The sequence below is a fragment of the Terrapene carolina genome, unplaced genomic scaffold (genome assembly GCF_002925995.2).
Source record: "Terrapene carolina triunguis isolate 2854851 unplaced genomic scaffold, T_m_triunguis-2.0 Scaffold629, whole genome shotgun sequence".
NCBI lineage: Eukaryota > Metazoa > Chordata > Testudines > Emydidae > Terrapene > Terrapene triunguis.
This window is the reverse complement of record NW_020664980.1, coordinates 10,899,629-10,925,447: the sequence shown is the minus strand read 5'-3', so window position 1 is coordinate 10,925,447 and position 25,819 is coordinate 10,899,629. Positions and strand designations below refer to the sequence as shown.

The 25,819-nt window shown below is 43.9% G+C and overlaps 1 protein-coding gene across 1 annotated transcript in view; it reads left to right on the top strand.

Moving 5' to 3' along the window:
• KLHL3 (kelch like family member 3) overlaps nucleotides 1–22,446 on the top strand; it is a 64,235-nt gene extending 41,789 nt beyond the window's left edge. Inside the window, exons 7-15 of the mRNA XM_024202077.2 lie at nucleotides 1,670–1,786; nucleotides 3,317–3,466; nucleotides 9,322–9,439; nucleotides 10,163–10,360; nucleotides 12,427–12,528; nucleotides 16,389–16,517; nucleotides 20,232–20,372; nucleotides 20,570–20,713; nucleotides 21,028–22,446. Coding sequence (XP_024057845.1) covers nucleotides 1,670–1,786; nucleotides 3,317–3,466; nucleotides 9,322–9,439; nucleotides 10,163–10,360; nucleotides 12,427–12,528; nucleotides 16,389–16,517; nucleotides 20,232–20,372; nucleotides 20,570–20,713; nucleotides 21,028–21,056 — 1,128 coding nt within the window. The 3' untranslated portion in view covers nucleotides 21,057–22,446. The remainder of the gene's footprint in view (nucleotides 1–1,669; nucleotides 1,787–3,316; nucleotides 3,467–9,321; nucleotides 9,440–10,162; nucleotides 10,361–12,426; nucleotides 12,529–16,388; nucleotides 16,518–20,231; nucleotides 20,373–20,569; nucleotides 20,714–21,027) is intronic.
• The last annotated feature ends 3,373 nt before the right edge of the window (nucleotides 22,447–25,819 follow it).

Here is a 25,819-nt window from a genome sequence, read left to right as displayed (position 1 = left end):
TTCCCATTTATCCACAGAGTAGGTATAGCATGGGTAGCATCAGTATAAACTTCCTTCACACTATACCAGCAGTGTTCTTCAATCTTATTTTGGATGGCTCGAGATAGCCATCAACTCTTTTTGACTAAATTCTGACCAGTGGAATTGGTGCCCTCACATGACCTTAATTTCTCCAAACTGGAGGCCTTGGACTCAACATGGCTGCCTCCCAGAAGAAACTAAGATACTTGTAAATTGTGGGACTGATCATTTGGTGACTGCCTGGAAGGCATGTACTCATTACTCTGAATGAATATGCCAGATTCCAAGATTCTGGATGTAAGGGATACACTTGAAATCTCTTAGGAGAGAGGGAGGATATTTTGGTAACCATTGATGGGAAGGGCAAAGGTCAGCACTGGGATATTTCACATGTATTTAGAGGCCCACAGTGAATAAGTGCCAAATTTTACAATTCTGTCTTAGTGGGATCATGGGAATTGTCAGTCAGTCATCCTGTTGCAAGGATCTGGATTATACTACATAATATCTCCAACTGCCCTGCCCCCTTTCCGTACTCTGCAGGTTTTCTCTGGAATGCCTTTTATGTTTCAGATAGGTTTTTAGTCCCTGTCTACACTAGGGTTGTAGCTGTTGTGGTTTCAACTCCTTTGTGGATGGGCCTTTACTAACTGATCTTTAACCAAATGTTGAACAATATGGGCAGAATGAAATGCTCTTAGATACTCCACCAAACACCACTCTCTACCCAACAGTGTTTATTTTAATTTTTTTTAGTACAGCATGCATATTCTTCCAGGATTCTGTGTTGTTTGTTTATTCTACGGCGTACTCTCCACTGCAGCTACTGCTATACAAAGTGTCTGTTCTTGGCCTTAAGTTTGGCCGCTTATCTGAACCTGTTTGATCTGGAAATAAAGCCGGAATTCTGCTCAGACCAGGCTTCCTCACCAAATTTCCAACATCCCCTTCTTTCCCTCCTGGAAGCACAGTTTTTTTTGTGTGTGGTGTTTGGATCTATTTAGCTGCGCTGCCTTGTTTCAGCTATCAGAGGAGGGTGAAATTTAAGAACTGGAACAACAGTCAAAATAATAGAGATTTCATTGCACATGTTGTGAGCATGTTCCATGGTTGTTTTTAGGTTTTGGAAGGAGGTGATGAAGGGATTTAAATCTGATCTTAAGCACTGAATTAGCATGTGATCCCAAAACACATGTGAAGCTGATCTTTCCTGTATTACAAATAATAAATCCTTGTGTGTTGTTTTTACGAATAATGCCCGGCATAAATGGTGAAAGACTAATTGGCTTTGTCTTCATTCCAATACCTAACGTAACGGAGGTGTGTACTGGTCTGGATGGACCTGCTTCGCTTTGAGAATGTCGTTGATCATCTAATGATGAAACGGGATTTATCAAAGTGTGCAGCTCTGTTCTCTTGACACACATGATCAATGCTTGGGGAAATGTTTGTGCTCTGCATATATGCAGCATTGTGCTGCTTTGTGTCTTTCTGCATTATTACCTGCTAGAACTCTTATCCCTGGTGCATCTTTTCTCTTTCTTTAGATACTGCAAACCTGATGCTTAGACCACTAAGCCTCTGGCTTTGATAATTACTGAGAAGGCACGTTCTCTTTTCTATAGTTAATTGTACTCTCTCTGCATAGGTCTTTGAAGCTGTTATATCTTGGATAAATTATGAGAAAGAGTCTCGCTTAGAACACATGGCTAAACTGATGGAGCATGTTCGTCTTCCCCTTTTGCCCAGAGATTATCTTGTACAGGTTAGTGCATTTAAAGAAAAAAAAATCCTCACATTAAAACTGAGTGTAGTTCCTTAGCCTGTGCACTCGATTGTTTGAGCGCTTCTGTTGTGGGTGGTTTGGCATTTATCTGTGTCTGGGCGGAAGACCAGAGTCAATACTTTACAGTGTGCCTTCAATCTGAGTGGGACCTAAAGATAATTCAAGCACTGAAAACCCTTTTTCTCCCTGAATGTTTTCTGTATTCTACTGGGCAGTGCACCTTAAAACTGCCACAAATGTGGAAATATGTATTTATTTTTTTTAAAAAGGCATCCATTTACCTGTTTTTATAGCTGATTAAATTAAGAGTCTGATTCTGAAGCAGAGCCATGCACATGGGATTCCTGCAGAATCCAGATGGAGGCTTTTGGGAATATATATGCTTCAAGACCATACAGAATCCAAAAATGCTACTGTTAGATGTCACCTTTGCACTTCAAAGTATTTTTTTTTTTTAGGTTATATCTGCACTTCAAGCTGTGGATGTGATTCCCAGCTTGAGGAGACATAGCCACGGTAGCTCTGATGGAGTTAGCATGCTAAAAATAGTTTAGCCACGGTGGCATGAGAGGTGGGAGGGGTTAGCTGCCTCAAGTATGTACTTGTCCGACACCATAGGCACATACTCGGGGCAGCTAGCACTTCCCACCTCTTGTGTCACCATGGCTATTCTCTATTTTTAGCACGATACTTCGATCAGAGCTATTAGGCACTGGTGCTGGGCTGAATTTCCTGGGAAAAAAAAAATATCAGCCTGCATGCTGTTGGACCACCTCTGTACCAGGACTGGTGTATCTGTGTAAATAAGTTAAACTTAGACTAGAGACAGACTCTACACCACTGATTTCTCCTTCACTGAGAAGCTGACCTGAAAGGCCCTAGAAGTCTGCTACTGCTTGGGAGAGAGGGAGGGCTGATGTCAGAACAGGACACAGGTGTTGGGAGAAGGAGCAACAGTAATGCAAGTTGTAGTTGCTATGTGTTAGGCTTTCGACATAAAACCAGCTAAAGCCTCCCCAAGCCTCCCTCTGTATACAGCTCAACTGTTTGGGTGTGATGTGAGTGATGGTCAGGGTGCAGGACTCCACCCTCCCCAGACAGAAGCTGCACTATTGGTGTAAAATGCCAATCCTTGTGTTTGAACTGGGTGCAAAGTGATTCCTGTCCTTTCAGGAAAATCAGTGCCTTTCTGCAGAAAGGATTTAGTTTCCAATATGAGGATGAAAGCAACCCTCATTGTTTGGATGCAGTTATGACTTCAGAACAGATAGACCTGCATAAACAGATCTTTAAAGATCTGGTAAGAAAGAGAGCAAACTTGGGAGTAAATATCGTGTGCCATAGCAGGTCCTTACTGAAGACTCAGAATTCTGCCCACTAATGTTGCTGCTATTCTATTTTTCTCACTGCGGTACTTTTACAAAAAAATCCCAATCTCTTTCCTATATTTTCGCTGAAAACTCCCTAGTGAAATACAGCCATTCAAATAATCTTTATTGGCATTCCCAGACAGTTGAAGAAGAAGCTTTAATCAAGAATAACAACACGTGTAAAGACTTCCTTATTGAGGCCATGAAATATCACTTGCTTCCTCTGGATCAAAGGCAATTGATAAAGAATCCTAGAACAAAACCAAGGACTCCAGTTAGCCTGCCAAAGGTAAGCTAAATTCTCTTCCAAAATAGAGAAACTTGGGAGGGGAAATGTAGGTCTCTTTTTTTTTTTTTTTTTTATTGGTTTTGATATTGCATCATTAGAGGCATCATTCACCTTTGAATGGCTAGAGCTTGTTCTCTTACTAGATTTCATTTGATGCGTTTCAGTGGCTCTGATAGGGCCTGACCCAAAGCCTGCTGAAGTCAGTCTGACAATGGCATGGGTACTGGAGATTTCCCCGTGCCAGGGGAATGCCCAGCAGAGGATGTGTGGCTAGTCTCCGATCCTTTTTGTGTTGCCTGAGCAGAACAGGGACAAGAATCTGCCTCGCAGTCTCCTTAAAATTGACTACTATCCTGGAAGCGTGGAGGATAGCAAATATTCTACCGGTCTTCAGAAATAGCTAGCATTTATCCTGGGAATTGCAGACCAGCGAGCCTAATTTCCGTAGGAGGGAAACTAGTTGAAATGACCATTTTAAAAATAGGGTTCGACACTCACATGCGTAATGAGAACAGCAGCAGTTCCATTAGATAGGCTAGCTGTTTTTTAGAAGAGCTAGAAAACCTTCTGCATTGGAGCATGAGCCAGTCACTAGCTGATGAGGGTTATGAAGATACTTCCTTTATGGGCAAGTAATTCCATAGTGGTCTACTACAGGGTTTTATTGCATCCTCCTGCAGTACTCTCTGTAGTATCAGGGACATGATACTGGAGTAGACTGGTCTGATCCAATATGGCAGTTCCTATGTTCCAATTTCCTACTGTTTGGTTCTCAAAATATTTCATTCTAGACCACCAGAAGTGTTGTGGGGGCTACTGGTGGCCTTGGGACTATAATTGAGAACCGCTGGTCCATGGGATAGGCAGGGGTTTACAGTGCTCAGAGTGTTGGCTGAGATTTCTGCTGAGTGAAACAGCATGGATATTGTGCAGTTGGAGAGGGCTATGGTGCTTTTAGCTCTCATTAGTTCATCTGCATGTTGGAGGCAGAGCCTGATATAGCGCAAAAAAAAAACAAAAAAAAAAACCTTATTCGAAAACTGGCTCATAGCAGATTCTGAGCAGCGACTAAAAATAGATGCTGCACAAGAAAAAATAACTCAGAGATTCCCTGTATTGATATGGGAGCTGTGCGCTGCTCTGCATCCATGTTCATTAGTAAGAAAAAGATGGAGAAGAAAAATGCTACCCCATCCCCAAAGCATACAGGCGGCTTGCACAGAAAACTGAAGTTATTAATGAGAATTTCAGACTGTAAGATGTCAAATCACGTGCCTATTCCTCCAGATATAAACCATAGGAAGCTAGATTTCGTGAGACTGTGTACCAGTTTTATCTCAGGAGGCAGTATTCAGATACTGATTTGTTGGATTGTGGATACTGTTAATTTGCAGTTCTATAGTGTGCGCATCGTATTTTCCTACATATTGTGGTTCTTAATAGGAATTAATCTACACACTCTACCTTTTGGGTTGTCACGATGAATGTGTCACTGTCCTTTACGGACCATGCGCCTGAATCATAGAACTGTAGAAACGAGAGGTGGAAAAGATTTGAGGTCAGCAAGTTCAGAGGTTCTCAACATTTTCTATACCATGACCCCAAAGTACGAAAGAAAAACCGACTAGCCGGGCCCCCCACCTCTGCCTTCTATCTAGCCGTAAAGAAAGGGAGGGAGGTTGTGATCCTGCTGGCCCTTCCTCATTGAGAAACTATATATGGTCTTGTCTATTGCCCCTACCAATGTGGGATTGTTTCCTTCTGTATAATCTCCACTGCTTTGTCAGCTCCTAGTTTTAAATGTCTTAAGCTCCATGGCTTTTCCTTGGGAGTATAGTCCACAATTAGTAGGTCACCCTTGTTAGGAAACGTTTCCTAATAACTTTTTACCTTGTCACCTCAATTTCATGCTATTGCTTCTACATTAAACAGTTATACAGAAGGTCTCTTTCCTTGTTTTTTATGCCCTGTAAATACTTCTAGACTGTTATCTAACCATCCCATTCCACCCCGACCCTCTGGGACTTGAACTCAGGACCTTTACATACTAGGCTACATAGTTTTTTCTTAGAAACAAGAGATCGGGTTTTATTTTTTCCGCCGGCATGCTGTTTGTCTGTTCCAAGGCTAATTATCTTGGTGCCAACTCCTCAGCCTTCTTAAAATACGGTTGTCTTGTGTAATGCTTGCTCCTGCTGGCATGCTGTGCTGTGATAAGAGGAATAAATCTCACTCTCAATAGCTGGAAAGAATAAGAAGTAATGTATTCAGAGCAATGCACAAATCAAACTGCTTTCTCAATGAAGGAGCCAGTGACTGTTTCAAAAATCTGCCTGGGTTCCGCTGCCGCTTAATTGCTATGGGCAGCCATCAACTGCTGAGCTCTCATCGGGAATGTTCCGGTGTTCCCAAACACAACAGTCACGTGCAAGAAATGTGTAGTTCAGGGGCTTCAGAAAATGCCTTGGGATTTGATTTTTTTTTTTTCCTGCTGTTGATCAATATAAAGTTTACTAAGATCTACACAATTTAGACTTAAAATGCACTGGGTTTGTATCTGTGCACATGTTGCACCAGAGACCTTAGGAAGCTGACAAGGATCCCTCTCTGCAATCCACAGACAGACCTACTAATCCAGTGGTTCTCAAACTGTGGGTCGGGACCCCAAAGTGAGTCAGGACCCCATTTTAGTGCGGTTGCCAGGGCTGGCCTAGACTTGCTGAGGCCCAGGGCCAAAGCTGAAGCCTGAGCCCCACCACCCTGGGGCCGAATCCTGAGGGTTGAAGCCCTGGGTGGCAGGGCTTAGGTTACAGGCCCCCTGCTGGGGCTGAAGCCGTGGGGCTTCAGTTTTGCCCCCTCCCTCGCACAGGGTGGTGGGGCCAAAGCCCGAGCCCCCCATCCTGGGCCGTGGGGCTCGGGTGGGCTCAGGCTTCGGTCCCCACTCCTGGGGTCGTGTAGCAAGTTTTGGTGTCGGAAGGGGATCGCGGTGCAATGAAGTTTGAGATTCCCTGTAATACTCTAATCCCTTACACAGACATGGTGCTTTCTGAGAGAATGGTCCACCTGGAGTGCTTCACTTATTTATCAGCATCAACTTTTGTCAGCATAACTATGAAAACCGCAAATAAGCGGTGGTCTGGCCACTGAAACAACTCTTCTCCACTTAGAGCACTGGTGCATTGTGCGTGTCTGTGGTGGGATAAGAAATACTGCGTTGGTTTATGCATGACAAAGGTAAATGTGACAAGGCACATGGGCAATAAATAAATCAATGAGGTGATGAGCTGCTGGATTAAGCAGGGCTGCCATGGCTGGGGCTATGTTACAAAATGGGGGATAAACTTAGAAAAAGAATCTTCAGAGGTCATTTGAGAAAATTCTATTAAGACAGTCCTGGGAGATGGGACTTCCAGCCAGGAGTATGTCTGATTAGCCTTCAAATATGTATTTCCTCCCTTAAAGGCCAACGATTTCCATTCCCTTTGGTTCCTTTTCCTTGGCAGGGTGGGAATGGGGGATTTCCTTGAATCTCTAGGTCTCTTTACAACTCTTCTGCTGCAGTGGGAAAGGTTTTGAGGGAGAGTCCATGGGGAAATCCCAATTGCATAAGAACATAAGAGCTGCAATACTGGGTCAGATCATGGTCCATCTTGCCCAGTATCCTGTCTTGGACAATAGGCCATATCAAAGCTTCAGAGGGAATGTACAGAACTGGGTAGTTATGGTGTGATCCATCCATCTTCCGTTCCCAGCTTCTGGTAGGCAGAAGTTTAGGGTTGCCCCAAGCATGGGGTTGAGTTGCTGACTATCTTGGCTAATAACCATTGATGGACCTATCCTCTGAATTTATCCAATTCCTTTTTTGAACCCAGTTATACTTTTGGCCTTCACAACATCCCATGCCAATGAGTTCCACAGGTTAGTTGTGTGGAAAAAGTTCTTCCTCTTGTTTGTATTAAACCTGCTGCCTATTAATTTAATTTGGTGACCCCTGGTTAGTGTATTGTGTGAAAAGGTAAATAACACTTCTCTATTCATTTCCCCCCACACACACTATTCATGATTTTTATAGACCTTTATCATATCCTCCTAGTTGTCTCTTTTCTAAAATGAACAGGCCTAATCTTTAGTCTGTCCTCTTAGGGAAGCTGTTCCACACTATTGATCATCTTTGTTGCCCTTCTCTGAATGTTTTCCGGTCCCGCTATATCCTTTTTGAGATGGGACGACCAGAATTGGACTTAGTAGTCAAGGTGTGGGTGCATCATGGATTTATACAGTTGCAGTAAGATATTTTGTCCTTTTTTTAATACCTTTCCTAACAGTATATTAGGAACTATTAACCTTGTTGACTGCTGCTGCTCATTGAGCATAACTGTCCATGGTGACTCCAACATCTTTCTTTCGCAGCAGTTAGTTTAGAACTCCTCATTATATATGGATAGTTGGGATTATGTTTTCCAATATGCATTACTTTGCCCTTATCAACGCTGAATTTCATCTACCATTTTGTTGCCCAGTCACCCAGTTTTGTGAAATATCTCTAACTCCTCACAGTCTGCTTTGAACTTAATTATTTTGAATAATTTTGTATTGTTTGCAAACTTTGCCAGTTCTCTATTTACCTCCTTTCCAGATCATTCATGAATATGTTGAACAGCCCAGGTCTCCATACAGATCCTTGGGGGACCCTGCTGTTCACCTCTGTCCGTTGTGAAAACTGTCCCTTTTTTGTTCATACCCTTTGTCTCTTATCTTTCAACCAGCTACTGATCCAGGAGAGGACCTTCCCTCTCATCCCATGGTTACTTAGTTTGAGCCTTTGGTCAGGGACTTTGTCAAGGCTCTCTGAAAACCCAAATACGCTATATTGACTCGATCACCCTTATTCCCATGCTTGTTGACTCTCTCAGAGAATTCAGACACAATGGTGATGCCTGACTTCCTTCTACACAAGTCGTGTTGACTCTCTTCCCCCCCCCCCCCCAATTGTGTTTACCTGTGTGTCCGACTATTCTCTTCTTTACTATAATTCTGCCAATTTGCCTGGCACTGACACTAGGCTCACTAGCCTGTAATTGCCAGGATCTCTTCTGGAGCCCTTTTAAAAAACCGGTATTACATTAGCTATCTTCCAGTCATCTGGTATAGAGGCTGATTTCAGTCCTAGTTCTGCAATACTACTAACTGTGGTATTAAACCTGTCGTATGGGCATAGATCCCAGAGATCCAGTCCAACCAAAAGAGAGCACCTCTCTCACCAACTGTCCCTCAAGAACCATGTTGGTGCTTTGTGGCCTCTGAGCAAGAGCCATAAGTGGGGATTTGAAAATGTAGGGATTGCATTAGAGTGAGGAAAAGGGCACAGCAACCCCATAGAGATTGGCCATAGAGCAAGATTTCCTGAGGGAGAGAATGCAAAGAACTTTGGTCAGTCTTTGGGGCTGTTGAAGTTCTGCTGACCCAGTTGGGTTGCTTGAGGAATGATAATTGGTGGGCTGGAGCACCCTGATGCAAGCCAAAAAACTGCTTGCAGACCAGCTTGTGTGACGGGAAATCTTTTGATGTATATTGAGGTCAGCATAAGCACAAAAGCCTGCTTTCCTTGTAGGTTTTCCCCCTAAACAGTATGTAATAAGCTGGCGTATAGGTCCTCTAGGGGCAGATTCCCAAAGGGACCAACCCTTTTATGCCTTTGAAAAATCTCCCCTTCTCCCCGCATAGACAACCCCTCAGCCGTCAATATAGCTCACTTTGACTAGGTTCTGGTAGCGGTTTTTATTTCGCAGGATGCAGCCCGCTGTGTAAACAGTCCTTGACCTAAGGGGTTCCCTTCTCTTGTTTTTCCTTCCCAGGTAATGATTGTGGTTGGTGGGCAAGCGCCCAAAGCCATCCGGAGTGTGGAGTGTTACGATTTTGAGGAGGATCGGTGGGAGCAGATAGCTGAGCTTCCCTCCCGGAGATGCAGAGCAGGTAAGTGGAACATGTCCACTGGCCTCCATCATTTTCCTGCTAAATTCCTTAGGGGACAGAAGTGTATTCAGCCCCTCTCTGTTCCCAGCCACCAACAGCTCTGCCTCCCACCAAGATCCAGGAGAAGGCTTCACTCCCCCAAATGGGCACAAAGCCACCTCACTCCCCACTACTTCCTCTATGCTATCCCTTCCATCTCCTCTGGCCTGGCTTCACAGTGGGAGCCAATTTTACCTGCTGGCATTCCAGTAAAGAGCTGGAAACAGAGGTCATTCACTGGACTTGCAGTTTGAAAGAGAAGGGATTTTTCCTAGCAGAGGTGAGGTATGTGGGATTGAAACTTGTTCCTCCTTGGAGATCTGACTGACCCTACCATCCAGAAGTTCCCTCTGGATCCATACTTTTCTCCCCCTCTGAGGCACCTTGAAATTAGCTGGGTCCCATACCCACCTCAGAATTAGCAGGTTTCCCCTGGTTTTGTGTGTGTGTGTGTGTGTGTGTGGTGCGTTATTTTCCCTACAATCTGTACGTTCTCTTTTATTCAGATCTGATGGTCGTATAGAGCAAGTAAATGCTAAACATTTGCAAATGTCCTATTCGTCCCTTCTCTGTTACAAATACCAACAAAGCCATCTGATGCCATCTCTTTTCTAAGCTACCCGTAGCTGCGGTCTGATCTCTAAACCTAACTCGGAGACTTAAGTCTCTCTCCCCTTCTAACAGGTGTGGTGTTTATGGCAGGCAACGTTTATGCGGTCGGGGGATTTAACGGCTCTCTCAGAGTGCGAACTGTAGACGTGTATGATGGCGTGAAGGATCAGTGGACGTCAATTGCCAGCATGCAGGAACGACGAAGCACTTTGGGGGCAGCTGTGCTGAATGAACTCCTGTATGCTGTGGGCGGATTTGATGGAAGCACTGGTATGTTACTGCACAAAAGCCAGGCAGCCAAATGAAATGGATATTGTACTAGTTCTGTGTTCTCCAGGTCCCTCACAGGGAATGCAGAGCTCTGCTGAAAGTGCAGTCATTGAATGGCAAATTCCCTCGCAGTAGAAAACAGCAGTTAGTTCTGACCAGTTCTCCACACCTACGTTTCTAGCATTGTGTTTTGACGTCTTGTGCTTATTATTTTTTTCCTCTAGAAAGTAAGAATTTATTCAACAAGAATCTGACGCTTTAAAAGGAAATGTTTTCATAGCAAACATCTTTGGTTTTTGTAGGGATCTTGCTATTGCAAGGCAAGTGATTCACTGACATTCACTTTTTTTAAGTGACCATCCACAGGAGCAGCAAAAATCCTGATTTGCTAGTAGATCTGGTGATTGAAGATGGGATTGGGAACGATGGAGATATTTTAAAGTGCTTGTTTCAGAGGCAGCTCACTGTTGGAAAGTATCGGTATTATTGTTGGGGTCTTTTTTGCCATGAAATAATAGTTACATTCGCTTTGCAGTTGTGCTTGGTTCAGACTAGAGCTGAGCAAATAGTTCATTTCTAAAAACTCTGCCTCTTTCTTGAATGCCTTAATTGTTCTGAAATTCTGCCCACCGTGATCTCTGCAAACATTTCTTGAGCTGTAGTTTGCAGGTGAGCTGTTCAATGCAATTATTTTGTACTGAACTTTTCAACTGTGTTTGTTAATTTGGTTTTGCCAGAGGTTATATGGTCTTGTTTTCTTTCCTGAATGGGTTAGATTAAAACTTCTCGCTTAGAATCAGTTTTCTGGTGTAAATACTCATGATTAGCTTTCTGTAACTATTCTCTAGTATACACTAACAATTTCCTTTTTAGGCAAATGTTCTTTCCAGTAAATGGTTCGCTTAGAACATACATGGAAAGTGATCACAAAATGCAGCACAAATGCAGTCAGAGCAGCCTTATTTAAGAATTTGAATGAACATTAATACAAAAATGTTCTGAAGTATTTGGCCAGCTCTAGTTCAAACCCCAGATTGACCATAGTTTCATACTGTTTTAAATGGAGATGGGTGAACTGGTTTGGATTAAACAAAAGCCTTCTCTGAACTTGTGTCAAGGTGAAATACTTGCTTGTCACTTCTCCCACATCCTTCCTTGTCCTTCTATTTTGCACACTTCAGTGCTTCCAGGTTCTGCCCAGGACTGGAAGGGAAAGTGCTGAAGTTACTGCAGGAGACTGCTTTTGCTGTATTTCCAGCTGTATTTCTGAGACCCACGCGCTTCAGAAAGTTCAGATAAGCATCCAGATTTTGGGTGTTTATGCAAAACTAACTCTGCCCTTCCCGAAGGGCTTGTCTACACAGGCGAGTTTTACCAGTTATACTGGCATAGTTACTGTAATATAGTTATATTGGTGGAACTCCCCGTGTGGACACTTATTCTGGAATTAGAGAGGCTTTTTAAACCCTTGCCAAAGTAACAAAAGCCAAACCAAAACAAAGCTCTCTTGTATCGGAATAAGAATGCCCACCTGGCTGTTATCTCAGTGTAAGCATAATGGTTTCAGTTCACACCTTAGCTTGTGCTGGTATAACTTTGCAATGTAGACAAGCTCCCAGTTACCTTTACAAGCTTGTGATGAGCAAACCTCAGAGGGCTTAAAGGGGCAGTTTTAAAATCTTTGCGTTGGACTGATTTTAATGCTGCTTGAAAGGACATTTGCTGTTGGACTATCCCAGCTGAAGAGCTTGGGGTGTAGGCCTCAGATCCAGTCTCTTATTCCAGCACGTTAGCAGTGGCAGCAGCCCTGGGACGGGGAGTCATCTGGTAAGGCTCAATAGCAATCTTCCTGGCTGCAGAAGGAGCAGCACTGATGGGCCAGTACCAACCTGCTTTTCCTTGCCTAGCAGGAAAATGGCCACGCAACTGCCATGGGGGCGGGAAGGGAATTAAGAACCATGGGAAACTTCAGTCCAGGTCACAGGGGAGATGCGTCTCCTAAGGGGGAGAACAGTACAATGCTAATCTTTTTAATTAGAAAACCTATGTATCCCCTTTTTAACTAGGTCTGGCATCAGTAGAGGCCTATAGCTATAAAACCAATGAGTGGTTTTTTGTGGCTCCCATGAACACAAGAAGAAGCAGTGTTGGAGTTGGAGTTGTGGAGGGTAAGAATAATAGCAGCCATTTCAGTCACTTGAATACTACTATTTAAAACGAAAACACAAGTGGTTAAAGTCTGAGTTCCTGCAGCAAAGGGGCAGGAGCTGTTCTCCAAACAATCCCTGAGGTAACCTGCTGCCAGACGAGCACAGGAACAAGCCAGGCCAGTTTCTAAAAGCTGCGTTCTAGATGTTTGTTCATTGGGAAAGATTTTTTTTTTTTAATGTGACTAAATTGCTGCAGCTTTGAATAGTCTCTCTGTTGTGTGGGAAAATTGTACGTTTTGCCATCCATGCTACATGGCACGGGATCTTGATACTGATGCTGGGCCCAACCACAGCTGGCCAACTCTCCTGATTTGCGTGGGGCATTCTTAGTTTTTTTGGTGGGACAATAACGTCGTCTGAGACGCTTCTGGTCAGTGAAACAAGGCACCGTGAGGGTGTTTCTGTTGTGGTCATCAGCAAGCATCGTGATAGACAACGGCAATCGCAAGAAGAAGACATTTAAAAATCTGCCCTCCAAAATGAAGGCTGAAGCGCAGTTAAAATCCTGAAACCTTAGTTGGTGGGCGCACTGCCAACAAAATCTTAAGATTCTGCAGTTTGCATCGGACTAACGTGTTGCATTGCCCATCCTGTGTTGTGTGTAAATGGGGAATTTAGTCACAAATGTCAGTACCATGCCAACTCAGGGATGGGGCAGGGAAGGATAAGGGGCAGTTGCATTTGTTGAAACAGCCATCAGCATGAACATGTAAGTATGAAAGTCCTGAGATCTGGTGCCAAGTGGGTTGATTTCATTTTACCTTGCTTAGAATCCAGGGGAACAATCACAAGAAGTGAGGTTCTTACCCACGAAAGCTTATGCTCCCAATACTTCTGTTAGTCTTAAAGGTGCCACAGGACCCTCTGTTGCTACTTTAGAATATGAATTTCTTTCCATTCTGTGGAACTTTGTGGCAATGTTTTTATTATGTAGCACTAATTGCAGCGGGTTGTAGCTGTCTCCCATTAGTACAGTGTGTAGCGATTGGTTGGTGGAGTTAGCCCCAGTATGTTACAAACTCCAGTTCCTGGGATTGCAAATGGGCTGGTTTGGCCAGTAAACGGGAAGGGATTGGAAAATTTTTTTTTTTTTTAATGGGAGGCAGAGGAGGAGAGGAACCGAAGTCAGTTTCTCTTTAAGTAGTGATAGAGCGGCTAAAATCTGCTTAGCTGCTTGTGGAGTTTAATAATAATTTCCTTAATTATTGGCATATTCATATGCTTATGATGTGCTTAGTAAACACTGATACTTATGAAAAGCCAAAGTGGGTCATACTCAGTTCAAGTGCTTAACAGAGATTTAAGAAATACTATGGTAACTTTTCTTTTAAACAAGGCAAAACAAATGCACGTGTAGACCCTCTGGAGCAAAAATAGCCAAGTGTCTTGGAGTTGAAGAGGTTTTAAATCAGCAGGAACTAATAACAAATTTGATATAGGGTTTAAGCCACTGTCCAGAGTTAAACAATACCCCCAGAGTTCTAGCAACAGAGACTGAATATGATGAAAATTGACCCGGTGCCTACAGTTATTGACAATAACTAATAGTTGATGCAGACCAACAAATGTTACCTTGGTAGAGCATAGTCAGCACCAAAATATTTCCTGCTTTGATGTGTTAACCTAAAACACCAGCTGGGTTGACGTAACTGCACAAATAAGTATATGAAATGTCTAAAGAGACAGTAACAATTACCTGTGCACGTATGGAAGTGTAAGAAACTGATCTTGCCAGGGAAGTGTGATGGGACTGACTTTGACTTAAGCCAGTCTTCACCAGTAGGAAGAAAGGCAGCGTGTCCTCCAGGACCTGAGTGTAGACAGGCTTATTAGCGTTCATATTGGGCGAGGTGCATGGGCCCCCACTACACTTCAGTTGTGCTTAATTTGAGACTCAATTGGTACAAAGGGCTTTTCAGGGGCCCTCTGTTATGGGTGAGCTCAATACCCTGTACTGTTGAGATTAAAACAAAGAGGAGAATTAAATGCTTTACATGGCAAATTGGAGAAAGGTGGCAAGGCTTAAGGGAGGGTGTTTAAAGTGAAATTAGACAGTATCTATTTATTGAGATGTATAGTACACTAACCAAAAAGGCATGCTCTTGGCACCTGTGGCACACTCTTAAAAATACCCATAAATCCCTGGACTCCAGCAGTTACCCACTGATACTACCCAGGAGCAACATTGAGAAAGATGTAATAATTCCCACTAACAGTCACTACCAGAGTCACCCTCTGGAAGGACACAGGTTTCCAGTGTTTCTTAGTATGAAACAGGATAGAAGGAACAAAAGACTGGTGCTGGTTCTGGTTCTTGTGAACCTCTCCCTTGTATGAGTCAGTAGTTACTCATGTGCATGGTCACATAGTCAGTGGTGCTGTATGTAAGGGTTTGTGGTCGGGACCCCGCTGTGTGTGATAACGCTGTGAGAAGGCAAATAGCCTGCATCCTCTTAGAGTTGTAAAGCCATTAGGGAAAGAAGATGGAAAAGACCAGACTGATTTGTAAAAACGGACAGCAGGAGGGTCACAGAGCAAAGGGGTGAGCGACCCATTTAGGTCCAGGTTGTACCTCACAGAATGTAAGTACTGTAATCCTGTTCACCTTAGGAGGGTTTGGGGTAAAAACTGAGGGTAGAGTTTAATTATTATTTTGTTGACAATGCTGCTCCGGGATGCAGCCTCGCTAGATGCCGGTCACTTTTTTTTTTCCATTCGTTTGTTGGGGGTCCCAATCGTACACATGGCCCCGGCATGCGTCAGCACAACGTGATGCTATACGCTCAGTCCAAGGGAGCAGACAACCTTGAGCTGCAGTTACAACATCAGCTCACTTTCGACTGGCGAGGATTCTTCAAAATAGGGATTTAGTGTTTCTTAACCATAGCCTATTGCAGTAGAGTAGGTTATTCTGTGTTTATCGCTTTCATGGCATCTTAAATATTGCACTGTTTTCAATGTTTGAGGTGAATGTAATTTAACTCCTATGTAAGACCACTGTGAGGTAAATATTAGCTCCATTTTACGAAAGCAGAGAAATTGGAATGTTGTTCCCAAGGCAACATAATTAGCCAAATTCATGGTTGAGATAGTGTCCTAAATAGGTGACACTTCCACATAGTTCTGCCCCCTTTACGGTGCATGTTACGTTAACTTAGTCTCTCTCTGAATCAGTTAGATTCATGCCCACTTACTAATATGTAGCTTGCAGTATATTGCCTTTATGCATCACCTCTGCATTTGGCTAAGTGAATATAAGGGAGTATACATCAGCATAATGTATGTAACAGACAGAAAATCTAGCAACTGAATGGGAGGACATAAGGATGTGTAAGGTTAAAGCAGGTGAAAACCTGCTTTAACTGGACACCTTCTCCCTGGGTTCCTGGGTGTATCAGCTGCAGCAGTTTAGAGTCCCTTACACATCATAAAGTGGGTGTTAGTAGGTCTGAGGGTCTGATTGTGTTTTCACACTACCTCTGAATCTGGTGCAGTGAATCACTTGGTAGAACTGGATTAGAACTCCGGCCTTCCAGGATCCCATCCTCCTGCATTTCCCTGTGGAGACAGTGTTAGTGTTAGCCACTTAAAAATGGGCACATCAATTGTAAATATGCTCTACCTTGTGTATTAGAGTGCCCCCCCCATACACACACACCCAAAAAGAGAGACCTATCCAATGGCACCCCAATCTCAATTGGTTCTTTAGGCACTACAGTAGTCTACAAATGATTGATGATAATGTACCCTATTATTATCAGCAGATACGGAATGCACCCGTTTCTTTCTGATTAGTCTGTGCCGTGTTTTTCATGCAGGTAAGCTGTATGCTGTGGGGGGTTATGATGGAGCATCACGTCAGTGCCTTAGTACCGTAGAACAGTATAATCCGGCTACAAATGAATGGACCTACGTTGCTGATATGAGCACTCGGCGCAGCGGTGCAGGTATCGATTCTGAGACACCTTTAAATAAATCAATCTGTTTCCCGCTTCTCGGAAGCATTTAATTCACATACATCCGGCTTTTAAACCTGGTCACTGCATGGTGAGGAAGTGAAGAAGGTGTGTTCTTGGGCTGCTAGTTCTGACTGAGAAATGGCATCACGTCTATTGTCTCTGAGTAGCTTCCATATCAAACTTGCCTTGTCCGTATGGTAAAAAGACTGTGTTTTTCTAATTGCCAGCCCTGCAAACTCACCCTGGGACCAGAAAGCCAGCCTCTGACTACACTGTCACTTGCACCTTCCACCACTTCATTTCTTGTCCTGTGGGCTTCCTCTTGATTTCCATAGGTCACTGTATAGTAGGTGTTTCATAGATCAAAATTCACCTGCAGCGAGTGACCTAAAAACCAAGTTAAAGCAGTTTATTTCAGCTTAATGAGCGCTCCATCTCAACCCAGTTTTTAGTGAGTGGACAGGCCAGAGGATTGTAGAAGACAGGGAACAAGGAATTTGTTTCCATTCTTGACTGCTACTGAACTCAGTGCCTTTTCCTAGTCTGTTGGCATGGGGATAATAATGCTGAGCCACAGTGCGTAAGTAATTTGTATCCCTGGATGAAAGATGCTATAGAAGTTTTATCATTATGGTGTAATACGTGCAGTGGAAACTCACTTTTGCTGAATGTGAACATAGTGAAATTATGTTTAATAAGGTGCAGTTCCTACCCTGCTCCTAGCACTGGAAATACATTCTGACTAGGGCCCAAAGTCAACCCTTTCCTAGGGCCTTGCCTTTATTACTAGCTGAAATAATAACCGTGCATAAGCCTCAGTAAGAATTTTCTCCTTGACTGGTTGTAGCACTCTTCTCTGCAGGACCTCTCTCTGCCCACCTGGTCTGACATCAGGGGGAGTCAGCAAAAGAGCTTTACATCTCTATGCAGGGCCATTGAACCTGCCCCACCCTGTCTTACAGGGAAATAGAATGAATATCCCACATTTTCAGTCCATGGCAATGTGCAGTTGACGTTCCTTGTTTATAGCAATTCTGGTTATAATGAATCTCTGCTTTTGGTGAAGTTTCCTTATTAAACTGACTGTGCTGGGAGTCCTGCTTTACACGTACTTCTAAAACGAAACAGAGAAAGGAATACAGTCTCTAATATTCTGAACATGCTCTCCATTTCCTGCCGAATACTGTTGTTCATTTTCTTTTCCTCAACTGGATATGAGGTGCAGCAAATTACGGCAGTTACCAAAACAGGCAGTGAATTTTCCTCTTCTCAGGGGAAAATGCCAGTAATGGAATTCACTACTTAGAGCAATAAAAAGTGACTATCAGTATAACACTACTCCAATAAATAAAACCACATTCAGTGCCTCCAGCATCATTGGCTCAATGCTGCCATCTAGTGTTCTTTGGGAAACAAGTACTCCTGTATACCGGATAGTTGCAGTTTAATTTTGATTGCTAGTTGCAGGCCCTGTACAGACAAAAAATACATGTATTCTGGCAGCGCATCAGCAGGCCTTTCTGTGTACTAGGTCAACAGTAAAGAATCCCATTCATTCCTGAAAGGGATGTCCTCTCTCTGGATCTGACATACCCTGCATTGATGCAGATGGAAGCCTACAGGCATTGCAGGTGCAGAGGCAGTTTTAGGCTGGATGGGACATTTCTAACTTTATTAGATTAGGAGAGGAAAAATAATTTAACCAGCTTCTTTAACATTTGGTTGCACTTAATATTTAAAAAAATGATTCGGAAAGTGTTGCAATTCCAGTGTGAATATTTCCAAGTGTAACACATTAGTTACGATTCTGCCCATTTCCCACTGTCTCCCAATAATCACAGTATCAGAACACACACACTGGGTCAAATCCAGAGTTACTCCACTGAACCTGGAATTTGGCCTAATATTGCTGATAGGTTTGTTTCTCTGGCGAGCAAAAGTTAAATACAGTATGTAATAGAGAGTTGCCATGGGCTAGGGTAGTTTTGTTTGGCTGCTGACATCCGTCTGTGTTACTTTCTTCTGACTCAGCTGGAGGTGGTCCAAACCATCCCAGGTGCGTAGTAGGGATTGGGGCATACCTGTGAATGAGGCCCGCTTGGCTAAAACGGAGGTCAGATAGGATAGAAATGATGTTGGTAGGTCAGGGACAGCACAGCTACCACCTCTGTAGAGGTGGTTGTCTCTGCCTTTTGTTACTCACGTTCAGTCTGGTTAATTTCTCTCCTGCTGTTAGCTTTTTCCCATCAGTTACTGCAGCACATCCTAAATCTAATGCAATGGCCAGTGTAGTCCCATTGATATCTATGGGATATGGGTCAGGCACCTAGCTGAGCAAGTTGTTGGGGTGAAATACAAGAACACAATAAAAACCAGCGGGCCCCTTGTTTAAGGTAAAGGTGGGGGCTGCAGCTTAGTTCCATTGGAAACTGTTGCTGGCGGAGGTGCACGTTACAGCCGTGTTCTAGGATCTGAACTTGCTGCTGATTGGATTAAGATGGTGATGTTTTGCTTTGTAATACCATGGGACTGCTTGCCTAAAACCGCTCCTCTCCCCATGTCGCTGTACTACAGTTGCTAAAAACTAGAGGCACTTGAGCAGGGGCCTGCTTGGCTTAAGAGAGAGGGTTTGGCTAGCAGGGAGCTCCCTGGGGGGCATTTGACTTTAGAACTCCTTCTCTTGCCCCAAACAACCTGAATGTGTTGACCTCTAGGGCATGGGGAGGGGGGTGGGCCGAGATGGGGGGGTGGAGCCTCTGGTTAGTGCATTTTGGATCCGTCTTTGTTTTAACAACATTCTGGCTGGTTCATTTTGACTGGTCTTGACACTGCTGCTGAGAGTAAGTTGCTGGATGTGCTAATTCACATGGATTGTCAAAGGCACCTAAACCAGTAGCTCCCAGCCTCACTCTGTGGCCACTGGTACAGTGCCTATAGCTGGCTGATCACATGAGGCCGGCTCACCCCCTTCCCTTACAGGGTCAAGGCCTGAGGGCCTGCGAACACAGTGGCGGACAAGGAGGAGCCAGCTTAGTTGTCTCTCTTCAGGGCAGCTGCAGCTATGTTAAGGTTAAAAGAGGAGCCATGGGCTAGACTGGAGCCACCAAATCACCAGCCAGGGCAGAGGCGGTGCTAGCCCATTGGGAATATTTTGGGGCGCCCCCTACACAACACATTGGCTCTGGTTCGGGGGAGAAGAGAATTTAGCATCCAGGCAGTATGCACAGGAGGAAGAGGGAGAGAAGAGGTTTCAGTAGCTGGGGCATCGTGACCAGAAGAAGAGGGAGAAGGGAACCAAGTGCAAGAAGGTCGGTGCAAAGGATATGGAGACCAGCAGACAAAGAAGCTGCGGGAACAGAACAGCTGGGAGAGAGGGGAAGAAATAAAGAGCAAAAAATAGACCATGTGATTAACCTGTATTTCAAAAAGGCAAATGCACATGAGGGGGAGAGCTAAATATGCAGTAAATACCTTCCCACCGTGACTGCTAGTATACAGAACTGTTGTAGCTGCAGTCATGCTGTTCCACAATCAGGAATGGGAAGGGAGGTGTCCACCCTCTCGCGCTCTTTCTCAAGGGGTGATCCGCAGTATGGACACGACTAACCCAGCACACTAGGCAGGCCTATTAAGTTCGCGGTGCTAAGGATGTGAAATGTCTGTCCTGTCCGGGTCTGGCTAATTCTGTTCTCTGCTTGGCAGGTGTCGGTGTTCTCAGTGGACAGCTATATGCTACTGGAGGGCACGATGGTCCCTTGGTGAGGAAGAGTGTGGAGGTTTATGATCCAGGAACAAATACCTGGAAACAAGTTGCAGATATGAACATGTGTAGAAGAAATGCAGGTAACCACTGTTTGTGTTCTGTCTGTATCTTCATTTGTTTCTTCGGTCATGTGAGTGTATTTAATGGTACTGTGTGCACACGGTTAAAATGCAAGATTTTGGATGTACAGGCTCCTGTAATGAAGAAAAGATGGAGCGTGAGGGGTGTAGTAGGATATAGTATCTAGAGTTTAACAGTGTGTCCGTTTTATTCGTAGGTGTGTGTGCTGTGAATGGGCTACTCTATGTGGTTGGAGGAGATGATGGTTCTTGCAATTTGGCCTCTGTAGAGTATTATAATCCTGTCACTGATAAATGGACGTTACTGCCAACAAATATGAGCACTGGAAGAAGTTATGCAGGTAAATAGTCAAGGGAAGAGGTGGGAACAGAACTCGGGACATGCCAGCTCCCAAATATGTGCCCAGCTGCCCCTATTAGGTCAAGGAGTGTCTATTCCTTAACCTGAGGACTGTGCCTCCTGGCCACTTGGTCTTTTCATTTGATGCCCCACAGGGCTTCCATTGGAGAGGATCTCTTCACAGAATTGGGGACGCCAACTTTCTTTGCACGCTCTGGCTGCTGGTCTTGGGCTTTGCAGCATGGGCTTGTTGCAGCACAACCCAGCAGTTGCGCCAAAGCTTATGTGAGGTCTGTTTGTCCGTTCTCTCAACAGGTGTGGCTGTGATTCATAAACCATTGTGACACCTACTCCAGCTAATGCAAGGAGCAGCAGTGAAGTGAATCTCCGTGGGTGTTCTCGAGGAGATGCCTGACACCAGATTTAATCCAATTTACTGCTGTTGAACTCCTAGCGTGGCAAGTGCTGCATTAAGAACTTCCCCTCCCGTGGATAGTGCAGCAACGTGCCAATCCTAAGGTGTTGCTTGTTGTCCTTGGTGCAATCAATTCTCTCTGAACAGCCGGTTTCCTGGGGTAAACATTGTGCTTAAACGGATACCGGAGAGACTGAATTTCGTGTGTGAAACAAAACGCTACTGTAGGGCATGTGAGTAAAAAAAATATACTGAATGTCTTCACTACTGATACTTTGTACACACCTTGAGTTAAGCTATTTACTCACTGCTCCTGGAACTTACTACTGACAGTGGAATCTTCTAACCACCAATCATCAGAAATATACTGGACCAGGGTGCTGGCTTGTTTGACTCTGTCTCAGTCACATGTATATATGTCACTGGACAACTGTATGTATCCCTAGCACACTTATGATATGATTGGAGATGTACATTGGATGATTGTTTTGCTAGTCACATAGCTGCTTTTATATACAGGATAGGATGTGCTGGGCAGTGGCTTGCCCAGAGAAAGGTGAATACCCCACCACCCAAAGGTTGTTAATCCCACAGGAACATGCTGCTCTGGAGGGGCTTATTGCTCCCATAAAACATGTACTGTTTGAACTAAAAATCAAGGAAGAAAGTCATACCTCTGTGTCCTGCATTTCAAGGCCATTTCGGAACAGAGCATTTAAACATAAGGGTGTGTCTTACTGAGTCATTGACACGTCTCACCTGTATCCAGCCAAATAATCCTCCCCTCACCCAAGAAGTGATTAAAGACCAAGATAAAATGCCTACAGTGTCTTAACGCTTCCAGAAGAGGGAAATCGTATTCTTCAGTGTCATTGTTCTCGTTTTTAAAGTGTTCTGTGTTAAATACTTTCTTCCATCCATACCAAGTAGTTAGCAGGAACCTTTATAAGATCCTTCCAAAAAGGGATTTTAAACAGTGAAAGCTGGGCTCTGCTGTGACTTTTAATAATCTCACTTGTACCAAAGTCCTGCTAGTTTGTTTTCCCTTTGAAAGGATGGAGTCAGCTTGAAAATCGTATGTGTGACACTTCTGGGTATCTGCTGTAGTTAAAAGTAACACCAAAGGGTCCTGGAAGTTGTTTGGGGGGGGATAAAAGGTTTCTTCTGAGTTTTCCCCCCCCCCCCATCTCACATAACTTTGTGCATTTTACAGGACTTTTAGTAGAGTCAGTTTCGCTGTTTTCCCTTATAGAGCCAGTCAGAGCTTTCCTATACAGGGAAATAGACCTGCAGAATTACAGCAGTATTATTATTCTGGCATAGCTATAATGGTATAGCTCCCAAAGTAGACTCAGGGCTTGACTTCACTACCCGCCCGGATCGGTGGGTAGAAATCGATCTCTCGGGGATCGATTTATCGTGTCTCGTCGGGATGTGATAATCGATCCCCGAATCGACGCGCATACTCCACCAGCCCAGGTAAGAGTAAGCGCCATCGACGGGGGAGCCTCGGTGGTCGATTTGCCGCCGTCCTCACAGCAGGGTAAGTCGGATCAGATACATCGAATTCAGCTACGCTATTCCCGTAGCTGAATTTGCGTAACTGAAATCTATTCCCCCCCCCCATAGTGTAGACGTAGCCTCAGAGACTTGAAGGTCAGAAGGGACCATCATGATCATCTAGTCTGGCCTCCTGCACATTGCAGGCCACAGGACCTTATCCACCCACAGACTGTATTCCAGAATAAAAGTGACTTTTTCTAAGTGTAGCTTATATTACTTTAGAGGCAGTTTACGCTATACTGAAGAAGTTACTTGCATTACAGTATTCACTTTGGGAGTTATACCACTACAGCTTATGTCGGAATATTTATACCGCTATAATTCTGCCAGTCAGTTTTCCCATGTAGACAAGCCTTCAATATCTCCTTGCTCAAAAAGCTTTCAGTATCTTCCTTGCTCTTACAAAAATCAACATGGGAGTAGAAAAACCCTTTAAAATGGTTTTTAAAGAATATAAAAATAAGTCAGGATGTGCTGATTTTAAAGGGAGATTGATCAGGAAGTGGAATATTTTAAAATGCAGGGCTCGTCTACATGGACTTAGTGCATGGCAAACTGGGGTATAAATCTACACTGCATTAGTTTGCCATGTGCTAACTGGCTGTGATATCAAAGTGCACTAAGGAACTTCTAGTGCATGGGAGCAGGGTCCACGTGCCCAGCAGGCTAGTGCACTGTAGATTTACACCGTCTTGTTGTGCACTAAGTCTCCATGTAGACGAGCCCAAGTAGACTTTAAAAATGCAAGTTGACTGTGTCCCTTTAACCTGGATGCCTGTGGCTCAGCCCCATTGACTTCAGTGGGAGCACTGCGTAGGCATATGAGCGGTGCATTTGATCCTCTCTAGGGAAAGTTCAGTAGCATCCACTCATTCTGTGTTGTAAAGCTAAGAGTGAACTGTCCACTGGCATGACGACATTGATATTCGAGAGACAGGGTGGGTGAGGTAATACCATTTATTGGACCAACTTCTGTTGGTGAGAGAGACAAGCTTTTGAGCCTCGCAGAGCTCTTCAGCTCTGGGAAAGGTACTCGGCGTGTCGGAGCTATAAGCAAGGTGGAACAGATTGTTTAGCATCAGTAGTTAGCACATCTTCCCAATGACTACAACTACACTGCATACAATATTGATATTGGCAGCTGGGGGGTTGTGGGTCGGGTGAGGGGGTTCTGGAAATAAGTCAAGAAAGAGCTCCCCATAAATCCTCCTCCACCCCTCACTCCACGCTCTACAATCCGTATATCGGAACAAAATCAGTGAAATTAGTAAAAATCATGGTTCTGCCAGCTGATGCTTTACTATTATGTGTTGGCTCCATAACTTGCTCGTCAGGAGTCTGATGTAAAAGCCGTTGAAATTGATGGGAGTCTTTCCATGGACTTCAGCGGGCTTTGGCACAGGCCCTAAGACGCATCCTCACCCCTGACAAATGAGATCCTGTCACACGTGACGGAACCATCGGCATTCAGCCCTAAATAGCTACTCGCCAGCCGTTACACTTCAGCTCTGGGTAGTCTGTCCAATACTACATAAGATGAAGTAATTCTTAAATTAACTCCATAGCCCATGGCAGTCCGTTTTTGAGTAGTTCAAGAACATCTCACCTGGGGTTATAATGCACAAGATGAAAGGTTGAGCCTCTTTAACTACGGAAGAGGTGCACTCCTCTTTTGGGACAGTGGGTTTTGGTGTCTTACTGCTATTCTAAAATGGCATTTACACATACACGTGGCCTAAGGAAAACCACTAGCCCCAGGTGCATACTGGACATGGCTAGGACCCTGCTGGTTGGTCAGGGATCACTAATTGTGTGTTCGTCTCCAAAGCTATTTCTTATCCATAGGAAATGATGCTTCTTTCCTTCCTTCTCTAACGTTGCAGCATTATGCAAGTCAAGTGACCTCGTTTTTCAGCTATGCAATATTAACGTCTGTAACACGTGACAAGCCACTTGTAAGATCCCCTAAAAATGCTTTTGAAGTTCTTTTACTGGATGTGCGGTCTAATGTTTGTATTAATTCTGAGCACCTGAGCCAGATCGTTTCAAATATTGCCTTTTTTTAGGACTGAAAATGTAGCTTTAGAGCTAACAAATTTTAATGTAAATATTTTTATAAGATCATTTTTAAGAATTTTTGGATTACTTTTTATTGTCCTTGATGACGTTATGTTCCATTCTGTATCGAATTCTTACACTCTAATGCAGTTCTCGCCAGCTGTGGTGTGGGTGTGAATTTGAATGTTTTCTGCACAAGAAATTTCAGAGTTGTAACTAAGGTGGGATAAATTCTTTGCTCTCGTGTTAATTCTAACACATTAAATGGATACTGCTGGGTTCAACATCATGAATTTTAAATGATTTCATTACCTCAATTGCTACGAACAACATTGTAGATTATTAGATTTTTTTTTTAAAGAATTTTAAACGTCTAATTCAACTTTCTCCTTTTCTGCTGTGGGTTTAATCTTTGCTGTTCACTCAGCTCAGACAAGGAAACCAGGCTGACTCTAGTCAGTTTCATTTTCAGTCTGTCCCCTATGAACAGAATGCTGCAGTTGGTTGGGTTGTAATGTAGGGAGAGGTGTTGGAGCCCAAACCTAATTATGAAAGCAAATCTGATAACTGCAGGAGGTTTTGCAAGGCCCTTTTTATTTCTTTCCAAGCTGAGCGCTGATCCCTTTGCAGGGTCAGGGCCTTAGGCCTGGACTACACCTAAAACTTAGGTCGACCTAGCTGTGTTGTTCAGGGGTGTGAAAAATGTAGTTAAGCCATCCTAACCCCTGATGTGGACACTGCTAGGTCAGTGGAAGAATTCTTCTGTCAACCTAGCTACTGCCTCTCAAGGGGGTGGATTTACTACAGTGACAGAAAGCTTGTAGCTGTGCCACTGTAATGCTTGTAGTTTAGACGTACCCTTGGATTCCCTGAGGGTGGCTCGTTGGGGCCCCGGTGAGTGAGGAAGCCTTCTTTGGATCTAGGATGTATACTCAGAGCCTAACGGCTTTTCCTGCAGACAAATGCCTGTCAAGATATTTACCCAGGACTGTACTTCTAAAACTTGTGTGCAAATGCAAAGTCACTTCCAACATAATTGGTTGCCTCAAGTCTTTGGTTGTTTTTTAAAGT